We start from the raw sequence: 19,038 nt of genomic DNA on the forward strand, positions 1-19,038 counted from the left end.
AAAATGAAATGCATTTTGATTGATTGACTTTTTATATAAGATCTGAAAAATAAGTAAATAAATGTAGTTAATAATAAGTAAATAATTAATAAATAATAATAATTAAATAATTAATAAAAATAATACAATAATAATTAATAATTTAATTTAGCAATAAATAATTAAAATACAATTAGATGGAAAGATAAATGGGTAGACATCCTGTAGGAGCTGTGAAAATGAATCATTTCTCTTCTCAGTCTCCGGATTGTTTGTGATTGTCCAGCTCTCTGCTTTTCTGTTGTGAGTCACTGTGAGTGATTTGAGGGGGAGGTTCACGTTGTCATGGCTCTGCATCTAGGCTGACTCAGACGTTTGGCTTCAGAGAGACTGAGAAAGGAGAGCAGCTCAAAGACAGTGAGCAGAATTACATTAGCGTGCAGTGCTGATACTCTGAGCTCTGCTGACGCAGGAAGATCAATAACTTCAACTGATTTGATTTCGAGTGTCTGATGTGCTGAAATGATAGTTCATTATTCTTACTGTTTGTGATTTGGCATTCAAACTCATATTATTGACTGACAGGATGAATGCGTCACATGATGTAGCACTGATAAATCATTGGCCAAAAGACCCTGGTGTCTTTAAAAGTATGAAAATCGAATGCTGTATCACCTTTCATGTTCTTTTACAGTAGTGTGGAGGGCTTTGGTCTGGAGGCGGAGGCCCGAATGACCACATGGCATGTTGCAGTTCCTTCCGAGAACGAGTCGGACAGCGTCCAGAGCCAGGATGTTAGCGAAGGTTGTTCTTTTTCTGAAGTTTCTGGGGAAAAAAAATATGTGCATAGAGTTAAAGCATAGAGTTTAATATCTTACACACTTTTACAAACCCTCATAAAAGCCATTATTAATATCTAGCTTATTCTGTCCTTCTTGTTTTGTTTGCGTTAGGTCGTCAGTTGCTGCTCAAGGCAGTGAATCGTGTGTGGACGGAGCTCATGCACAGTAAGCGACAAATGCTGGAGGACATTTTTAAAGTGTCTCTACCTGTCAATGACAGAGGACATGTGGACATCGCCACCGCCCGATCTGCTCTAGAGGAACCTGCTGCTAAAAGCTGGCAGAGCCATCTGGGTGAGGGAAACATCCAGCTCCATCAATTCCATCACATGTGCAGATTCTTTCAATTTTAGCAGCGTGTTGCTTTCACACTCTTTCCTGTGTCTATATTTGCTTTTTTTTTTTTCTCGATCTGTTGAACAACTTCTGTTTTCCTTCTAGTCCATGAGAAGAAATGCATCAGCAGGGGTGAGACTGTTGCCCCAGCGAATCAGTCCAAACTGTCTCGAGTCAGCAGTGGCTTTGGTCTGTCCAAACTGACCGGCTCCCGTCGCAGCAAGAAGGAAAGTGGAATGAACAAGAACAACCTTTCCGCACTGGTAACTGACAAAGCAACTTTCACAAATGTGGAACTGAGCTGATCTTTCGAACTTGCACAGGCAGTTTGTACTCACATTTAGTTTTGACTGTCCACAGGAAACCTTCCAGTGGATGTTCACGCACATTGCTGTGGTTCGGGACTTGGTAGCAATGCAGTACAAGGAGCATCAAGAGGTAATCTGCACAATTTCAAACATATATAGAAAGGTCACATAGATTATTTTTAGAACAATAATAATTTTACATGTTTTACATGGGGTAGTCGTCAAATAAATGTTTTCCCAAGTCTGTTGTAGTGGAATCACTAATAAAAAAAATCAAAATAATAAAAATGTTTGTTCCAAATATGCATTTGTTTTTTCACAGAGGCAGCAGAATGCACTGAAGTATGTGATGGATGAGTGGGCAGGGATTGAATATGAGCTGCTTCGGGAAAGGGGTCTGTGGGGGCCTCCTATTGGCTCCCATCTGGATAAGTTTCAGTTGGACATGACCGAGGGACCCTGTAGAATGAGGAAGAAAATGGTTCGGAATGACATGTTCTACATTCATTATCCCTACGTGCCTGATCCTGAGCCCAACGCAAGTACTCAGGTTAGTTTATGCCCTTCTTACCACTTTTTTGTTGTAGTTTTTAATTAATGAGGTACCTGTAGTGTATTTTTTTTTATCTCAGATAGGTTTTCGGACAATACCCTAACCTTGTACCTTTTAAAAACGATACTTTTTAGGATTTTGTTTATTTTTTTAATAATTAATCACTGCGTTGTCAAAGTTGATGATATTGTGGCTTTCACGTGCATGAGTCATTATATTATTATTATTATATATTTAAATTATTAGAGATAGTCATCTACAATGATTTTGAGACTTGCTTAAAAAGAAGGTAATTCTGACTGGCCGAAATAGAAAATAATCTTATGCAATTAGGTTTAATCTTATTTTACCCCATTAACTGAAACAAGTCTGCTGAATGTACCTATAGTTCCAGTGAAAGTTAGCGTGTATATAGCACTAATGGCTGATAATATGCTCTGAATGGATCTTTTGTGAACTCTCAAACTTGAATTAGCAGCATTAGCCATGTGATGGTAATGAATGCACAAATGGACCCTTAAATGCTTTCATATGCTCCTCTTGCCTTAACCAGTTTTTCCCTTTTTAGAATCACTCTCAGGTGCCATTATTGGCCGCTGTGGTTAACTTAACAGTCCAGGTACAAACTGAAGTGTGCCTAAACTACTAAACAGTCTTGCTGTATGCTCTCAAACAACTGCATTGAATGCTGCTGAATGCTTAACTGTAAAATAAAATGTCCCCCCCAGACCTTCTACATGTGCCTGGCTCATGACAGGGAGGTGTATGTGAATTTACGCCTCTGCAGAGCTTTTAAAATGCTGGTTGGAGATGTTTTCTCTGCTTTCATTCCTGTTGAATATATTTTATAAACAGTACAGAGAAACCTTTAAGAAAATAGATTTAGGAAAGCTCCTTTCCTCGTTTGCTAATCCTTTTTAATCCATATTATAGTGTTGTGAAGTTCAACAATATTCAAACAAGAACGTTGCATAGTGCTGTTACAACGTAATAATTGGTATTTATGTTGAATTATGTAATTACTGGCACCAAACAAAACTGCAGAAACAAGGACTGTTTTACATACTTCCATTGTTCAGCAAACAGATACTGTAGCCCCACCCTAAACTCTCTTCATTGGTTGAGCCAGTGTTGATATGTTTGGCCCATTTGGACCACTCAAACAGACAAATCGCAGTTCTGTTTGGTGCTGCTAGTTGTGCAGAAATTACATACTCCACCTTTAACTATAGTTTCCTTGAATTGTATTTAGGTGGAGGTTGATGAACAGCATGTCCATGCAGATTGTTTTTTTCACCAAAATCAATCTTTGAAATTTGCATACTGAATTTGAATCTTGAAAACTTGCTGATCTAAAGATGTTTAAATACTTGAGTTATCCCATGTGGGTCAATATATAAATGGTTTCTAAATATGAAATTACACAATAAATGTAAATTGTCAGTGTGGGATTTTCTTAAGGACTGATGCTAATGTGACTGTGTCGAGTCCAAAGTGGGTTTGCATGCCTCTGACTGGATTCCTCTGGCTGTCACTGACTTGCAAGAGCGTATTTTTCATTATAAAGGTTTACCATCAAGGTTGATATAAACCCAAAAGAAGTGAATTAATCCTGTTAAAGAGTTAAATTTCCATCCTCCCAGAAACCAGTGCGCTACCGCCGAGCGATCAGCTACGACAGTAAGGAGTATTACATGCGGCTGCTGTCAGGGAACCCGGGGATGTACCAGCACTCCATAGAGCAGAACACCGAGGGAGAGACCACACAGCAGGAGCCTGAGCATGGAGAGGACACCATCGCGAGGGTCAAAGGTCAATATATGTTACTGTGAAACTACTTAAATGATCAATGCTATACATTCTACATTGAGTTTTACACTTATTGATTATACATTTTGCTTGTCGATGTTTGTAGCATATAGAAAAGAAGTACCATTTTCAATACAGTGAATTCTTCTCCTTTTTCAAAAGACTTGACATACTGTACAACTACTACTAACTTGTTAGTAAAAGGTAATTCTGCCGACTCTTTAAATTGAATGGGAGAAACTGTCTGTCGAATGATATGATGGTCTATCTATTAAAATTGTGTTGTATGAATAGACTCAGTGTGCTGTGTTATATTTTAGGGTTGGTGAAGGCCCCTTTGAAACGGTCCCGCTCCACAGCAGATGGGGCTGATGAGGACAGTCAAGACCAGCTGCAGGAGTTGCTGGAGTCAGGATCTATGGACGAGGAACAGAAAACCGACAACACCACGCTGCTCCGCCTGCTGGAGGAGGGAGAGAAGGTCTGCACGGCTACAACATCCTACTCACACTGCTTAACAACTGCAATTTGTTTTCACTGGCAGTCTCTGTTGTTTAGAAAATGTGGGTCTTTGGATAAAGCTTTATTTTGGTCTTTACAATTGGCTTGAGGGAAGTAATAATTAAAACAGGTCAGGTTGTTATTTTACTTCATGGATAATTTGGATTGATATGAATGATACTGAGAATGTGTTTCCTATGTTTGTGATGATAGATCCAGCACATGTACCGGTGTGCTCGGGTTCAGGGTCTGGACACCAGTGAAGGACTGCTCTTATTTGGGAAAGAGCATTTTTATGTGATCGACGGCTTCACTATGACTGTCACCAGAGAGATTAGAGACATTGAGACACTCCCTGCAAAGTAAGTTTTTAAGTTTGGTTTTCTGCTCTTACTGTAGCTAATAACAAAAACTCACTTGTAGCTGATAATCTGGTAAAATTCAATATTTTTTTCCTGGCCCACCACTGGCCCAAAATGCAGATTTCATATATATATATATATTTCATATATTATATATATATGAAGAGTTCAGATGCAAAAGCCTCTAAGTGCCATTTGAAATTCTCTTCTAGAATAATCATTTTTATCAAGCTTGTATATTTAAGTTCAGTAATTTCACTTAAATGGCAATCTTCATTGCCATTTAAGTGAAATTACTGAACTTAAATATACAAGCTTGATAAAAATTAACATTCTTGAAGAAAATGACAAAGCAAAATAAAAACTACCCCACGATTCATTCTGTCATTCTATTCTTTTATCATGTTTAGATTAATTTATGTAATTATTTATTAATATTAGTCATTCTGTGGCCCCTTCGGAGCTTTGCTTAGGCACCCTGGTTGAGAACCACTGCTTTAGTGTTTGCACTTTGTTTTTGTGACATGTGCAGTATGCATGAGCCTATCATCCCCCGAGGGGCCCGGCAGAGCAAGAGTCAGCTAAAACGAAGCTGCAGCATCTTTGCTTACGAAGACATCAGAGAGGTGCACAAACGTCGCTACCTGCTTCAGGTGTGCAAATGATCCATTTGGCTTAATTCGATGCTTGAACCCAGATAACATTGGGCTGCTTTCATGTTAAGGCTGATAATGAAGTTACATTTTGCTTTCTTCCTCACAGCCCATGGCAGTCGAAGTGTTTTCTGGGGATGGAAGAAATTATTTGTTGGCTTTTCAAAAAGGAGTCCGGAACAAAGTGTATCAGAGGTATTGAAAACAGCTCTATTTTAGATGTGGGTGTCACAGGTTTTGATTATATTAGATGAAATCTTATCTTGTCCTGTCAGATGTTGTCACAGTCGGCTATTAAGAATAGAAAGAGGTGACAAACTAAATGTCTTCCACAGACATTTCTCTCAGGTTCCCTGTCACAAACTGCAGCTCCCCATTTTAGCACCAATTCATTGTGAAGTTTGACTTTATTAGAACAGGTGTACTGCATTCATAAACAACTGTAATAGACTACATTTAAGATGCTATTCATGAAGTGATTTTACCCAGTCAATGTGTTTTGTCCTTCCGAGATTTAGAAAATGAGAGAAATGCATACTACCTTTCCAAACTTTGGGGTTGATTAAACGCATCTCGTATCCTCACAGACACGTCATTTATTTGATCACAAATACAATACAATAATATACAATAAAAAAGTAATTTGTGAAATCTTTTTACAATTTAAAATAACTGTTTTCTCTTTTTATAGATTCTAAAATATAATTTATCCCTTTGAATTTTCAGCATCATTACTTCAGTCTTCAGTGTCAAATTTTAAGTTGAAAACAGTTTTTGCTGCTTAATATTTTTATGAAAACTGAAAACTTTTCTATTGATATATATACAGTTCAAATGAACAGTGTTTAATTGAAACAGTGTCTAATTATAACATTGTAAATGTCTTTATAAATGTCTGTCAATTTTTTTCAATTTAATATAGCCTTAATGAATTAAAGTATTACTTTCTTTGTAAAAAAAAAAAGATTGAAACGGGAGTGTATTCCAGTAGGAAATATCTGATTTAAAAAAAAGCGGTTAAATCTTGTTTTCTAGGTTCCTGGCAGTTGTTCCCTCACTAGCTGACAGCTCAGAATCTGTCTCTGGGCAACGTCCCAACACTAGTGTGGAACAAGGGTAAGTTACCATCATATTATAAGATTATGAAGTGTATTTTGAGTTTATTTACCAAATAAACATTTTTATATGTGTGGGTTTTTGTGTTGTTAATAGGTCTGGTCTTCTTAGTACGCTGGTCGGAGAGAAGTCAGTGACCCAAAGATGGGAGGTGCGGTATCTTCGCATTAAGATGTTTTGTCAGTTTGTTTGTTTTTGCAGTGTTGCTCATAAAAAACTCCCTTTATTTGCAGAGAGGAGAAATTAGCAATTTCCAGTATCTAATGCATCTCAACACATTGGCCGGTAGGTCATACAATGACCTGATGCAGTATCCAGTCTTTCCATGGATCCTGGCAGACTTTGATTCTGAGGTACTTGATGTGCTTGATCATTCCTTGTAAAAAGTACTACAGAAAAATATGTAGGGAGCCACACTGTTAGCAGTACATTTATATTCTGTTTGAGCATTAGTACCAGTTTTGTGTTTTTTCTTCTGAAGTCTGAGCTTAAATCTTCCTCAGCTAGTTAAAGATGTTTAATTATTTCACAGGAACTGGACCTCAACAATCCAAAGACATTCCGAAACTTATCCAAACCAATGGGAGCACAGACAGATGACAGACTGATCCAGTACAAGAAAAGATTCAAAGACTGGGAGGATCCTAATGGTGAATCAAAGACCCCTGCTAATGATCTGTGAGTTGTTGATTATGCAAATTTTTTTAAAACATGTTTTTGTTTCTTCACAGGTGAGACTCCGGCGTATCATTACGGCACCCATTACTCATCTGCAATGATCGTGGCCTCATATCTGGTCAGAATGGAGCCGTTCACACAGATCTTCCTCCGGCTTCAGGTTCGTCCTTGCTTTATTCTCTTTACCTTGTGTTTAGTTATTCTTGTTGGGAGTTTTTTTCACCAACTGTGGGGCAAAGATGGAAAAAAAATGTAACCTACTAAAGAAACCTTTTTTATGAGGCTAGATTGGGGACAGGACAGTCTTGTCATTGTTCTTCCATTCTTATACACCCATTGTTACGCAGGTGGAAATAGATTTTGTAATAAATGTTTCTAAATAAAGCCTCCACACAGCATAGACTGTCTCCACAATAAATGTAGCATCCGCTGCACTCACAAATATTTACAGTGTTTTTTTTTCCCTTGCCAAGTTTATAAGCATAAATAAAGATATTCTTTTGTTTCTGACAGGATTTTATTATTAGACATATTAGCATCCACATTATAATGACAACTATATTAGCATCTTCACCAATGGATGAAAACATTCTAATTATTCTAAGTTATGTATCCTGCTCCTTTAATCGCTAATGTGGATTCTGATTGGCTGCCAATGTTTTTATTGTTCATCAGCTGGAAACAATCTTTCTGATGTGGACTTCCCTGTAAACAGACTTTTAGAGTTGATCCAGATTTACATTTATTCATTTAGCTGACTCTTTTATCCAAAGCGACTTACAATTGCTATATATGTCAGAGGTCGCACGCCTCTGGAGCAACTAGGGGTTAAGTGTTTTGCTCAGGGACACATTGGTGCCTCACAGTGGATTCGAATCTGGGTCTCTCACACCAAAGGCATGTGTCTTATCCACTGTGCCATCACAGATTGAACATGAGAAGTTAAAGCTTTTGGTTACATGTTAGTTTCATTTGTGTTTTTAGGGAGGGCATTTTGATTTGGCCGACCGAATGTTTCACAGTATACGAGAGGGTTGGCTCTCTGCTTCCAAACACAACATGGCTGATGTGAAGGAACTCATCCCTGAGTTCTTCTACCTTCCTGAGTTTCTGCTCAACTCCAACAACTTCGACCTGGGTGAGGACGAGCTGGACAACTAGCCTCATCTCTACCCTAAATACAGTCTCTTTCTTTTATTTTACTATAATTATTTAATTTGGTTAATCTTTCCTAAAGGGAGTAAACAGAATGGCATTCGGCTTGGAGACGTTCTTCTGCCTCCGTGGGCAAAAGGAGACCCAAGAGAGTTCATTAGGGTTCACAGAGAGGTAATACATTGTCCCTGATGGGGCCTGTGGTTAGAAAGAAGCTCTGTGTGTCAATGTTTCTTCTGCTCCTAATACAGATGTTTAATACTGTTCTCCTAATCCCACTTTTAACCTAAATGTCATAGAATAACTGAAGGCCATCTCCAGAAACAGGTTCTTGTGTGTGTGTTTTTTTCAGGCTTTGGAGTGTGACTATGTCAGCTCCCATCTGCATGAATGGATCGACTTGATCTTTGGTTACAAGCAGCAGGGTCCTCCAGCGGTGGAGGCAGTGAATGTCTTCCACCATCTCTTCTATGAGGGCCAGGTGGACATCTACAACATTAATGACCCACTTAAAGAAACCGCTACCATTGGATTCATCAACAACTTCGGCCAGATCCCAAAACAGGTTTGTGATTATTTTTTCGAAAATGTCATGAATGACGTTGGTGGTTATTCTGATTGGACACCTGTGCAAACTTGACTTCATATATCTGGTAAAAATCACAGTGACACAAGTTGGTTAAAAGTCATGGAAAGGAAAGAGTTCTATCCTTGTTTGTTTGCCGATGCCATTTGGTTTGATATTCTGTGTTTAATGTAATTAAATACATACATTATGTGTGACTTAGGGGTCCATATTCATTTTGGTACCACTGTACAGTACATCTTTGTTTTTGATTTATTCAGCATCAAGTTTACCCTCTGTTTTTCTATTATTGTAGCTGTTTAAGAAGCCTCATCCTCCAAAGCGGGTGCGCAGCAAGTCAAACGGAGAGGTGCCTGGTGTGCCTGTTACGATCAACTCCACCTTAGACAAGATCTTCTTCCATCATTTGGACAACTTGCGCCCCTCACTCACTCCTGTCAAAGGTGATGCAGAATGGATTGAGGTGTACAGTAGGGATGTAACGATACACTCATGTCACAATTCGATACGATATGATACTATTGCTTTAAATAATCATACTACTAAAAATAAATGTGATGTGGTGATTTAAATGATGTTTGCGCTTTCACTTTGAGGAGTGCCGTTTGGAGCACATATTTGGCTTCAGATGATAAATGCAATCAATCACGTATCTAATCGCAAGAAAGCATGTGAAAATGTCTATTCTTAAACTGTAAATGATTAGTTCATCCAAAAATTCAAATTCTGCATTAAATCACTTTTATATGTTTTCGCATGTGCGCAAGAATTTGAATGTCTGTGTTTACTACAGTGTGCGCATCGTTGTAAATCTATTCAGCATAAAAAGCCATCGTGTCTCTTCAGACGACTTGGATTTGGATTAGATGGCTCGACTGATTATTTTTACCATGCCTTTATGACATTTTTAGTTTTAGAGGCATGGAGGGTACTTTAAATGGAGGGATGAAATCTCTCAGGTTTTATAAAAATCTCTTAATTCGTTTGAAAGTCTTATAGACCTTATGCACCAGAGAAACGTGGGCGCGGTCATCTTTAAAATATTGTCTTTGAACTTCCGGTTCTGTATATTTCTATGGCATCGCTGTCGAGGAGTAATTGGCTTTATGCCCAGCTGCACTACTTCCTGAACTTCAGCCAGCTTCTTGTTTCCTGTCTGCCATTATTGGACAAATTGATTAATTCAGGTGTGCCTGACCTCAGTAGTCACGGCAACAATAATCAGACACACCTGAATTAATCAAGTTTGCCCAATAATGGCAGACAGGAAACAAGGAGCTGGCTGAAGTTCAGGAAGTAGTGCAGCTGGGCATAAAGCCAATTAGCTGGTGAAGTGGATTTACTTATTGTAGAGTTAACAAAAGTTATCTTGAGCATTGTAATGTTTATCATAAGCATTCTAAAGCAGATGTCTTAACAAATGTCGAACGGGAATTTTTTTTACGAGCAGTTGATTCATACCTATGCAAGATCGCTGTGGAAATACAGACCGGAAGTCAAAAGACAACGAGCGCAATGCTGAAAAGGGGCGGGGCTACATAAGGTCTATAGGTTTTAAACGAAATGGGGGTGAGTAAATGATAACAGAATTAAAATTTTTGGGTGAATAATACCTTATAAAAACTGTAAGCTGAGTCTTGGATAAAACTAACTCTATATTGTAGATCTTATCATTTACATCAACGATCGTCACATTTTTAGATAGGAGTATCTCGGTATAACAATGTATTGTTACACCTTTAGTGTACAGTAGCATTACATCCTCTGTGATGACCAATCAAAAGTCAGATCCAAACAGCCCACATTTTTTGTTGTTACTACTAATTTTATATTCTGTCATATACATTTTGTGTATGTATATATATATATATATATATATGTATATATAATTAAATAGTTGACACTATATATACAGTGTGTGTATATTTATATATATATATATATATATACTGTATATATAGTGTCAACTATTTAATTTAATAACTATTTATTCATAATTAAATTTCATTTTTATTTATTGAAACAGTTCTGGTCATACAGAGAACAATTCTGGCCATACAACGATGAGCATTTAAATGAGCTCTGTGTGTGTCATTTGTGTCGTACAGAGCTGAAAGAGCCAGTGGGTCAGATCGTGTGCACTGACAAGGGCATTCTGGCTGTTGAGCAGAACAAGGTGTTGGTTCCTCCTGCCTGGAATAAAACCTTCGCCTGGGGCTACGCGGACCTCAGCTGCCGCCTCTCCAACTATGAGTCTGACAAGGTCATTTGCTACATACAAGTTCTGTTTACTTGCAGTGCTTTCAGCAGCTGTTGCGAATGGCTGTCAGATCATAAAATGCATTTGGGGCAAGAGCTTCTGCAAAGCAGTGCATATTCATAAAAAAAAATGTTAGGTTTACTTTTATTGTAACTACAATTGAAAAGTTTGGGGTCGATTTTTTGAAAGAAGTGTCTTATGCTCACCAAGCCTGCATTTATTTGATTGAAAATACAGTAAAAACTGTAATATTGAAATATTCAGTGTCACATGATCCTTCAGAATTCATTCTAATAGGCTTATTTGTTGCTAAGAAACATTTGTCATAAATTATTAATGTTGAAAACTGATTGGTAGTTTAAAAAACAGTATTTTTTTTAAATGTTTATTTTGAATAATATTTATAACATTTATAAATGTTAAATTATAAAATGTTTCTTTGTCACTTTTGATCAATTTCTTACTGACCCCAGACTTGAATGGTAGACTGCATATTTTCTATATTTTGTGAAGCATTTATAAACAGTTTCTTTGAGTTATAAGAAGCATTTGACAATTTTTACAGTATTTTCTTTCTATCTTTATCTACTCAAATAATTTCTGTAGAGATATACAGTATTGCTGTGGGAAACATTCTTCTCAATGTTGTTCAGATGATTTTGCATTTCACTAGCTGTGTAGTAGTGCCCACTAGTTGTAGTGTTCGGTTACACTTGCCTGTGGTGTTGGTTTATTCAATACAGTGTGTATAGTTTTCAGGCTTAGTTGTCTAATGCTCGTGTGTTGCGTTCGTCTCATAGGCAGTGATAGTATATGAGTGTCTGTCTGAGTGGGGACAGATCTTGTGTTCTATCTGCCCCAATCCCAAACTGGTCATTACTGGAGGATTCAGCACAGCCATCTGTGTTTGGGAGACCGGGAGCTCCAAAGAGAAAGCCAAGACCCTCACACTCAAACAGGTAACTGTTATTAGCCAATGATAGCTTTTGTTTTGTATTTGATTTAATGCTGCTTGCTTGTTTGATTAATTTTACTCCAAATAATATATTTAAGCTTTCTTTTAGACTCATTTGCTAAACCTACTTGTGTTTTGTATGTTGATTAATATATGTATGTATGTTTCCAGGCTCTTCTGGGCCACACAGATGTAGTTACATGTCTCACAGCGTCATCAGCTTACCACATTGTCGTGAGCGGCTCTCGGGACCGTACATGCATCATTTGGGACCTGAATAAGCTGTCTTTCGTCACCCAGCTAAGGGGTCATCGGGCCCCAGTCTCGGCTCTCTGCATCAACGAGCTTACTGTGAGCCCACAATAATGCTTTCTGAAAAGTCACAAATATTGTTTAAACTGCATTTAGTTTAAACATTTAATAAGCAAATACAGAAAACTATGGGGGGAAAAAATATATTTTTATGGGATATTGGGACAATAAAATATTTTATTACATTTTTAATGATAAATAATCGTAATTAAACAAATCATATAAAATATAATAATCTATTATCAGTATTGTTATTATTGGCTAATACAGAATTCAAAATTATTAATTTGATGAGTTAATTTGATGTAGTCATCAAACTCTCTGTAAGCTGTAATGCGTTTAAAAATGTGCTTCCTTTGAAAAAATCCTGAAAATTAATTTATTTGTGAGATTAATTAAGATGTTATTAATATAACTATTAACTAGAAAAGTATTAGTTTATTGCCTGAGTATGAATTAATTTCAAATGAATAAGTGAAATGCTGTTAAAGTTATTTAAAAAAGAGAGATGGAGAGAGATCCCTGATTTAGTTTCTTGTTTTTTTAAGATTCATCGTAATAAAATTATGCCTCAGAAGAACTAACTGAAGTATTGTGATTTGGTGATGACTAATATACTATGTAATATATGTTTAGGGTGATATAGTGTCCTGTGCTGGCACCTACATCCATGTGTGGAGCATTAATGGAAGCCCCATCGCCAGCACCAACACCTTCACCGGCCGCAGCCAACAAATCCTCTGCTGCTGCGTCTCAGAGATGAACGAGTGGGACACGCAGAACGTTATCGTTACAGGACACTCAGATGGTGTTGTCAGGGTAAGTCTTCTTTCTATGCATTCTGTCTGTTTAAAAGTGTTCAACAGATAACAGTTCTTGAAAAGTGACTTTATGTTGTAGTTCTGGAGAACCGAATTTCTGCAAGTCCCAGAAACCCCTGCTCCAGACCCTGTAGAGCCCCCCGAGGTTCCAGACTGCTGTGGAGAGATAGGTAAAACGACATCTGACATCTGACAAATGACATCTGTTCATTGTCACTTGTGCTGTAATATTGCAAAGTATTAGATCAAATGAACAAAATTAATTAACTTTGCTATACCGCTTTTTTTGCCTAATGCATTACATGAATTTCTTTGGGCTTTTATTCGATCTTTTCATAATAAATCTTTTTCTTCCAGAAGGTCGTGAGGCTCCAGACGATGACACCAGTGAGTCTGAGGGAGAGGAAGCCAGCCTCAGTCAGGACCCCAAGCCTCGAACCTCAAACAGCCAGCCCAGCAGTGCCGTCCACAGACCCAAGCCTCGCAACGGAGCCTCCTGGTCGGTGGACAGTGGCTCTGACGACTCCCGCCGCTGGTCGGACACGCTCAGCATTGACGAGAAAGACGGCTTTGTGTTTGTAAACTACTCAGAGGGCCAGATTAGACCAGGAATTCCCTCACAGCCACATTCCCAACCGCATTCAGCACCCTCACACGGGCCCGTGCCACAGCCTCTTCAGCCCAGTAATATGGAGGCTCGGTCCTACAACAAACTTAAACCAGGTGCAGTAGATTAAAACCAGCTGTTTCAATTGATGACTTGTGATATTTATAATTATATAATTTTTAATTAAAAACGAATATATTTAGTTGTAATTGTATACTGTTTTACTACAAATTATGTTATAGACATAACAATTTACATGAAAAGACCATACTGAATTGCATTTTATGTACAGTAATCAAAATGCATTTAAATTCATAGATTTCAGAAGTGTGGCTATTTAATCAGTTGAGCATTAACATCGTCATACAAGTGCTGTTCTCTTGTTTTGGAGGATTTTTATGATAGTGTTTTTTTTTTATTTTTATGTGACCAAATGGCATGTTCTTTGCTGTTTACTTTGTCTCCTGAACAGGCTACAGATGGGAGAGACAGCTGGAGTTCCGGAGCAAGCTCACCATGCACACAGCGTTTGACCGCAAGGACAACGCTCATCCTGCGGAAATCACATCGCTTGCTATTTCAAAGTAGGTGCTCTGTGTTTGTGTTGGAATGTGGATGAAAGAAAAACTGGTTTCGGATGTGATTTAACATTGGCATGCCAGTGTTTTCTCAGAGGGCATCAAATGAATTGTTTCTTAACAAGATAACGGTTGATAACGAGCTGTTCTTGTGTACTCAGAGACCACAGTAAGATCCTGGTAGGCGACAGCCGTGGCCGCGTGTTCAGCTGGTCTGTAAGTGATCAACCAGGACGGTCCACTGCAGATCACTGGGTGAAGGACGAACAGGTGGACAGCTGCTCCGGATGCACAGTGCGGTTCTCCCTCACTGAAAGACGCCACCACTGCAGAAACTGTGGCCAGGTCTTCTGCCAGAAGTAAGAGATTAATTGTGATAATATTTATAATATATGGACTAAATTTGAAGTTATATATATATGTGATGTGATCTGGGAAAACCCACCACCACATGGTGAAATTTGACATATTACAGGTTTTGAGACCATATTAAAGCTGGGTTCAAGCCCCCTTTCTAAATCTGTTTTTATTTATTTTATCGTTTGTCTGTAACAAAAGTTCTGGTTATCTGAAGTCGGCTGATCGCTATGATTTTCATAAACGGAATTTTGAGAAAAACAGGTTTAATTAACGGTCACGTCCTGCTAGCACGACGACTGGTGCTCCCTTTTTAATGCCTTTTTTCATATCACATATTTTAGTAATCATAATAGATTAGGTATCATTCGAAAGCTTACGAACTCAAAATTCAACCTGTGAAAACCATTTTGAAATTGGACGATTGAGAGGCGAGCAAGTCTCTCAATCGTAAGGTCTTAAACGAGCAGCTTCAGACTCTCTCTTGTGCTCTGCATCACACCACACCATAACGCTGGATAAAAATAAATGAATAAATAACTTGCGGGCTGTTGTAGTTCACCCAGGACTGGACTTTATTCTGTTATGTGGTTTATTTTGATAGGTCAACTGTCTTTGTAGTGTTAAGAGAAGCTAATCAGGAGATTTAGTTTTTTGCCCCTGCGCTCCGCCTGCGTGTTCTTAAAAGGATACTCCACTTTTTTTTTTTGGAAATAGGCTTATTTTACAACTCCCCCAGAGTTAAACAGTTGATTTTTACCGAGTTGAGTTTTTAACAGTTGAGTTTTCGAATCCATTCAATTTTCCAGCCAATTTTCTGATATTTAGAAGAATATCAATAACCAGACAGTTTCTGGTCTCATTGACTTCCATAGTATATTTTTTCTATGGAAGTCAATGAGACCAGACACTGTCTGGTTACTGATATTCTTCTAAATATCAGAAAATCGGCTGAATGGATTCGAAAACGGTAAAACTCAAATGTTTTAACTCTGGGGGAGTTGTAAAATGAGCCTATTTCCAAAAAGGTGGAGTATCCCTTTAAAGAGAAACACGGTCTTTACAGCATTATTTTATGCTATTTTTCTGCACTAAACTAGTGAATTTTCCCAAGATATATTCAGAGATGATAAACAAGATGTTAAAGGAATAATAATTTAATAAAAACCCAATTTTGATAAAAAACTGACATTCAATCTATTTAGACTTTACTCAAAACGTACCAGCGCGACATCCGATGGGTTTTCCCAGATCGCATCACACACATACATATATATATATATATATATATATATATATATATAATTTTTAATTTTTATACCCATTGGGAAAAGGCCACTGTTTTTTTATTTTAGGTTTTGTTTTTTTTTGTTTTGTTTTTTACATCTTTTACATGTCTTGATGATTAGAATATCTATCATTTCAGTGACTAAATCATTTTCAGCTGATTTTCTGTGTTTCACAATTTGTTGCTCGTCCCCTTTAGGTGCAGTCGCTTTCAGTCAGAGATCAAGCGGCTGAAAATCTCGTCTCCTGTGCGTGTGTGTCAGAACTGTTTCTACAACCTGCAGCATGAGCGGGGCTCTGAAGAAAGCCCAAGAAACTAGATCACCCTCACCCCGCCTCACGTGCCCAAAACACCCAACCACCCTCAAAAAAACCCACAACACCGCTCCGCGTGCAAAATCCCATCGGTAAATCACTGACGTAGACCAAAATGGGATCACTAATGCTCATAATTTCATACATTGCAGAAGTGTCAACATTAAAGAGAGACGAGTTACTTTTCCATTCATGCATTTTCTTTTGCAGTTTGCTCCGTCTTCTCATTGGCATCATCCACAAAGTCGGCAATGTTTCGATTTTAGAAAAAGCAATGCGTATAAAACGCTTCCTGATGAAACGAGATGACGTTTGTTTATATTGTAAATACTTACAATGGCATTTTTAACTTGAAACGGTGAAACAAAAGTCATTATTAAGAGATAAAAGAGGAAATGAAAACAACACTTTGCTTGTAATATAGTATTACAGTATGTTAAAAATCACTCTTGGCTTTAAAAGAACAAAAATGTGAGTGTGTGTGTGTATGTGTGTGTAGTCAATGTCACAAGTCACAGCATCCCAGGGGGAATATTATTAGGGACTATGAATGTTGATAAATGTTTGTGGGTTGACATTACTAGCTTGTCTAGTTATGCAAATGCTTAATTATTTTGTTTGTTTTATATGTTCTGTTAAAGTTTTGCCCACAGTATCAGCCAGTTGCCATAAACAGATTTTCGGTTTAAATTTTGTCGCCAAACTGCCTTGATTTGTAATTATTATTATACATTTTAAGAGTAGGTCAGTGAAAGTATGTAATTGTTGAATTTAGATCAAAAACGATGATTTTGACCACTGTAAATCATTGTTAATGACAGGATTCATTCAACCTTTAAATGATTCCACTACCTTTTTATATATATATGTTTTAAAGACAGAAAGTCAGTTGATAGACTATAATATGAAATATGTTTCTGAAGTGTCAAGAGTCATATTGGATGTTTTACTTTGGGACTTTTCTGACAGTCCTTAATGCAATTATTTATCTGTTATTATTACTAACTAATATGAATTAGATAACTTGAATGTTAATTTAACTCTAGCTTTTTTGACTTTTTCACTATTTCACCATTCTTATTCTTAAAATCTTTAAAAGTTTAACCATTTGCGATGTTGCACCAGTTTAAACGTCTGTAGATTATGAAAGCAATAGTTACTGATTATTTCACTCCACATACATTTGACGAAAGACTGTAGCTTGAAAGTTATCATGTTTAAAGAAAAAGGGATTGAACAGTTTTTGATGGACTGGACGCTTACTTTCTCTGTACCTTTGGCAGGACTATGAACTAAAAAGTTTGTTTCATCTTTTCTTTTTTTTTGTTTGTATGTGTTTTTTGTTGCTTTTCTTTTGATACTGTGGGCAATACCTATCAAAAGTGCTGCTTTAATTAATTGAGAGAATATGTTTCACTTTCTTCCTTTAAACTGTCCGACACTTACAACTTTAAAAGATGAAAAATTTGTTACAGTTGCAGTTTTATGTATGATTTCCGTACAACCTAATATGCACTCATTATAGTTGAATTATTCTGAATTAATGTACTGTAATTCAGTGTGCAATCATAACATCACAAAGCTGTTGGGATTTTGCTGTCGACAAGCAGCTCAAAGATCAAACGACTTAATCTGAAATTATTTTTTGCACCTTGACATATAGAGACATGGCGTAATCATTGTTTTATCAGATGCATTTTTATGTTGTGGGCTATTATTTTGAAAGAGTGCATTTCTTTACAGTAAGATGAACTGTACAAAGTATTTATGCAATTATGAGGTTTTCTTTTTTATGAATTTGTTTTGTTTGTAATTTTTCAGCAAGTTTGGTTACTTGTTGCATGTCTAACACGGCTGACTTTCTGTGTCAGTGTATTGTACATGTTTTGGCATTGTTTTGTTTTTTTGTTTTTCTTTCTTTCTTTGGGTCATTTTTATGGCATTATCTAACGAGTCAATCCTGAAGGTTTTGTGTACAGTTTTAGGTGGATATACAGAGAACATGTCCCATGACTCTGGAATGACTTTTATATTATAGGTATGGATGTTGAGGACTGATCTCAGAACTGATGAAACTCACGGATTGTCCCTGTTTGGTGGTCTTGTGATAGACTGCATTACTACAGTATCTAGTGTGCAAAACTGTGGTAGCTGAATGTTCATTGTATATTTGTGTTGAGAAACAATTATATGAAACCCCCGCCCCCCATAAAAACCCTTATACCTGTTATTATGACGCAATACATATGGTACTCATACTTTTTAATTTAATTCCAATTAAATACTTGCTGTTTATCACCACCAATGTCCTCGAATGAGTTTTTTTTTTTTTCATATTAACTTCCAGTGTATTGAATGAATATAAATCTAATTTTCAATAGGAAGACTTTAGAACAAATGTGATTTCACACTCTCTAAATTGAACAAATTTAATAACAGTGGTTTAATCGGGACTGCATTCATTGTAAAACTCATGTTTGCCTTGCTCGCTAACAACTACAACAAAGTCTCTGGTGAAAGCACTGAGGTTCCGGGATCACTGGTTTCCGGGAACACTCCTGAATGCTCATTTGTTTGAGAAACGAATCATTCATGAATGTTTAAATTTGGGTGTCCAGTAAACCACTGCACTGATAGTGCAAGGAAGTTAAAGACTGTTGTTATCTGA

At 37.2% G+C, this 19,038-nt stretch overlaps 1 protein-coding gene across 6 annotated transcripts in view; it reads left to right on the plus strand.

Moving 5' to 3' along the window:
* The window catches only part of wdfy3 (WD repeat and FYVE domain containing 3), a 73,295-nt gene extending 54,624 nt beyond the window's left edge, over positions 1 to 18,671 (plus strand). For 5 of the 6 annotated variants that reach the window (XM_089130203.1, XM_089130200.1, XM_089130202.1 and 2 more), the window contains 28 exons: positions 674 to 783; positions 933 to 1,115; positions 1,263 to 1,420; positions 1,518 to 1,595; positions 1,788 to 2,015; positions 3,662 to 3,830; positions 4,148 to 4,308; positions 4,542 to 4,690; positions 5,223 to 5,343; positions 5,453 to 5,538; positions 6,379 to 6,459; positions 6,556 to 6,610; positions 6,693 to 6,812; positions 6,992 to 7,109; positions 7,191 to 7,297; positions 8,122 to 8,275; positions 8,375 to 8,466; positions 8,645 to 8,857; positions 9,174 to 9,321; positions 10,987 to 11,141; positions 11,939 to 12,097; positions 12,265 to 12,444; positions 13,042 to 13,224; positions 13,306 to 13,396; positions 13,584 to 13,949; positions 14,306 to 14,417; positions 14,573 to 14,770; positions 16,255 to 18,671. In XM_089130203.1, the coding sequence (XP_088986329.1) occupies positions 674 to 783; positions 933 to 1,115; positions 1,263 to 1,420; positions 1,518 to 1,595; positions 1,788 to 2,015; positions 3,662 to 3,830; positions 4,148 to 4,308; positions 4,542 to 4,690; positions 5,223 to 5,343; positions 5,453 to 5,538; positions 6,379 to 6,459; positions 6,556 to 6,610; positions 6,693 to 6,812; positions 6,992 to 7,109; positions 7,191 to 7,297; positions 8,122 to 8,275; positions 8,375 to 8,466; positions 8,645 to 8,857; positions 9,174 to 9,321; positions 10,987 to 11,141; positions 11,939 to 12,097; positions 12,265 to 12,444; positions 13,042 to 13,224; positions 13,306 to 13,396; positions 13,584 to 13,949; positions 14,306 to 14,417; positions 14,573 to 14,770; positions 16,255 to 16,375 (4,096 nt within the window). In that variant the 3' untranslated portion in view covers positions 16,376 to 18,671. The remainder of the gene's footprint in view (positions 1 to 673; positions 784 to 932; positions 1,116 to 1,262; positions 1,421 to 1,517; positions 1,596 to 1,787; positions 2,016 to 3,661; positions 3,831 to 4,147; positions 4,309 to 4,541; positions 4,691 to 5,222; positions 5,344 to 5,452; positions 5,539 to 6,378; positions 6,460 to 6,555; positions 6,611 to 6,692; positions 6,813 to 6,991; positions 7,110 to 7,190; positions 7,298 to 8,121; positions 8,276 to 8,374; positions 8,467 to 8,644; positions 8,858 to 9,173; positions 9,322 to 10,986; positions 11,142 to 11,938; positions 12,098 to 12,264; positions 12,445 to 13,041; positions 13,225 to 13,305; positions 13,397 to 13,583; positions 13,950 to 14,305; positions 14,418 to 14,572; positions 14,771 to 16,254) is intronic. The other variant, XM_089130201.1, reaches the window with a different exon arrangement.
* Positions 18,672 to 19,038: the final 367 nt, after the last annotated feature.

Source organism: Pimephales promelas, chromosome 4 (genome assembly GCF_988280905.1).
Source record: "Pimephales promelas chromosome 4, fPimPro1.hap1.1, whole genome shotgun sequence".
Classification (NCBI taxonomy): Eukaryota; Metazoa; Chordata; class Actinopteri; order Cypriniformes; family Leuciscidae; genus Pimephales; species Pimephales promelas.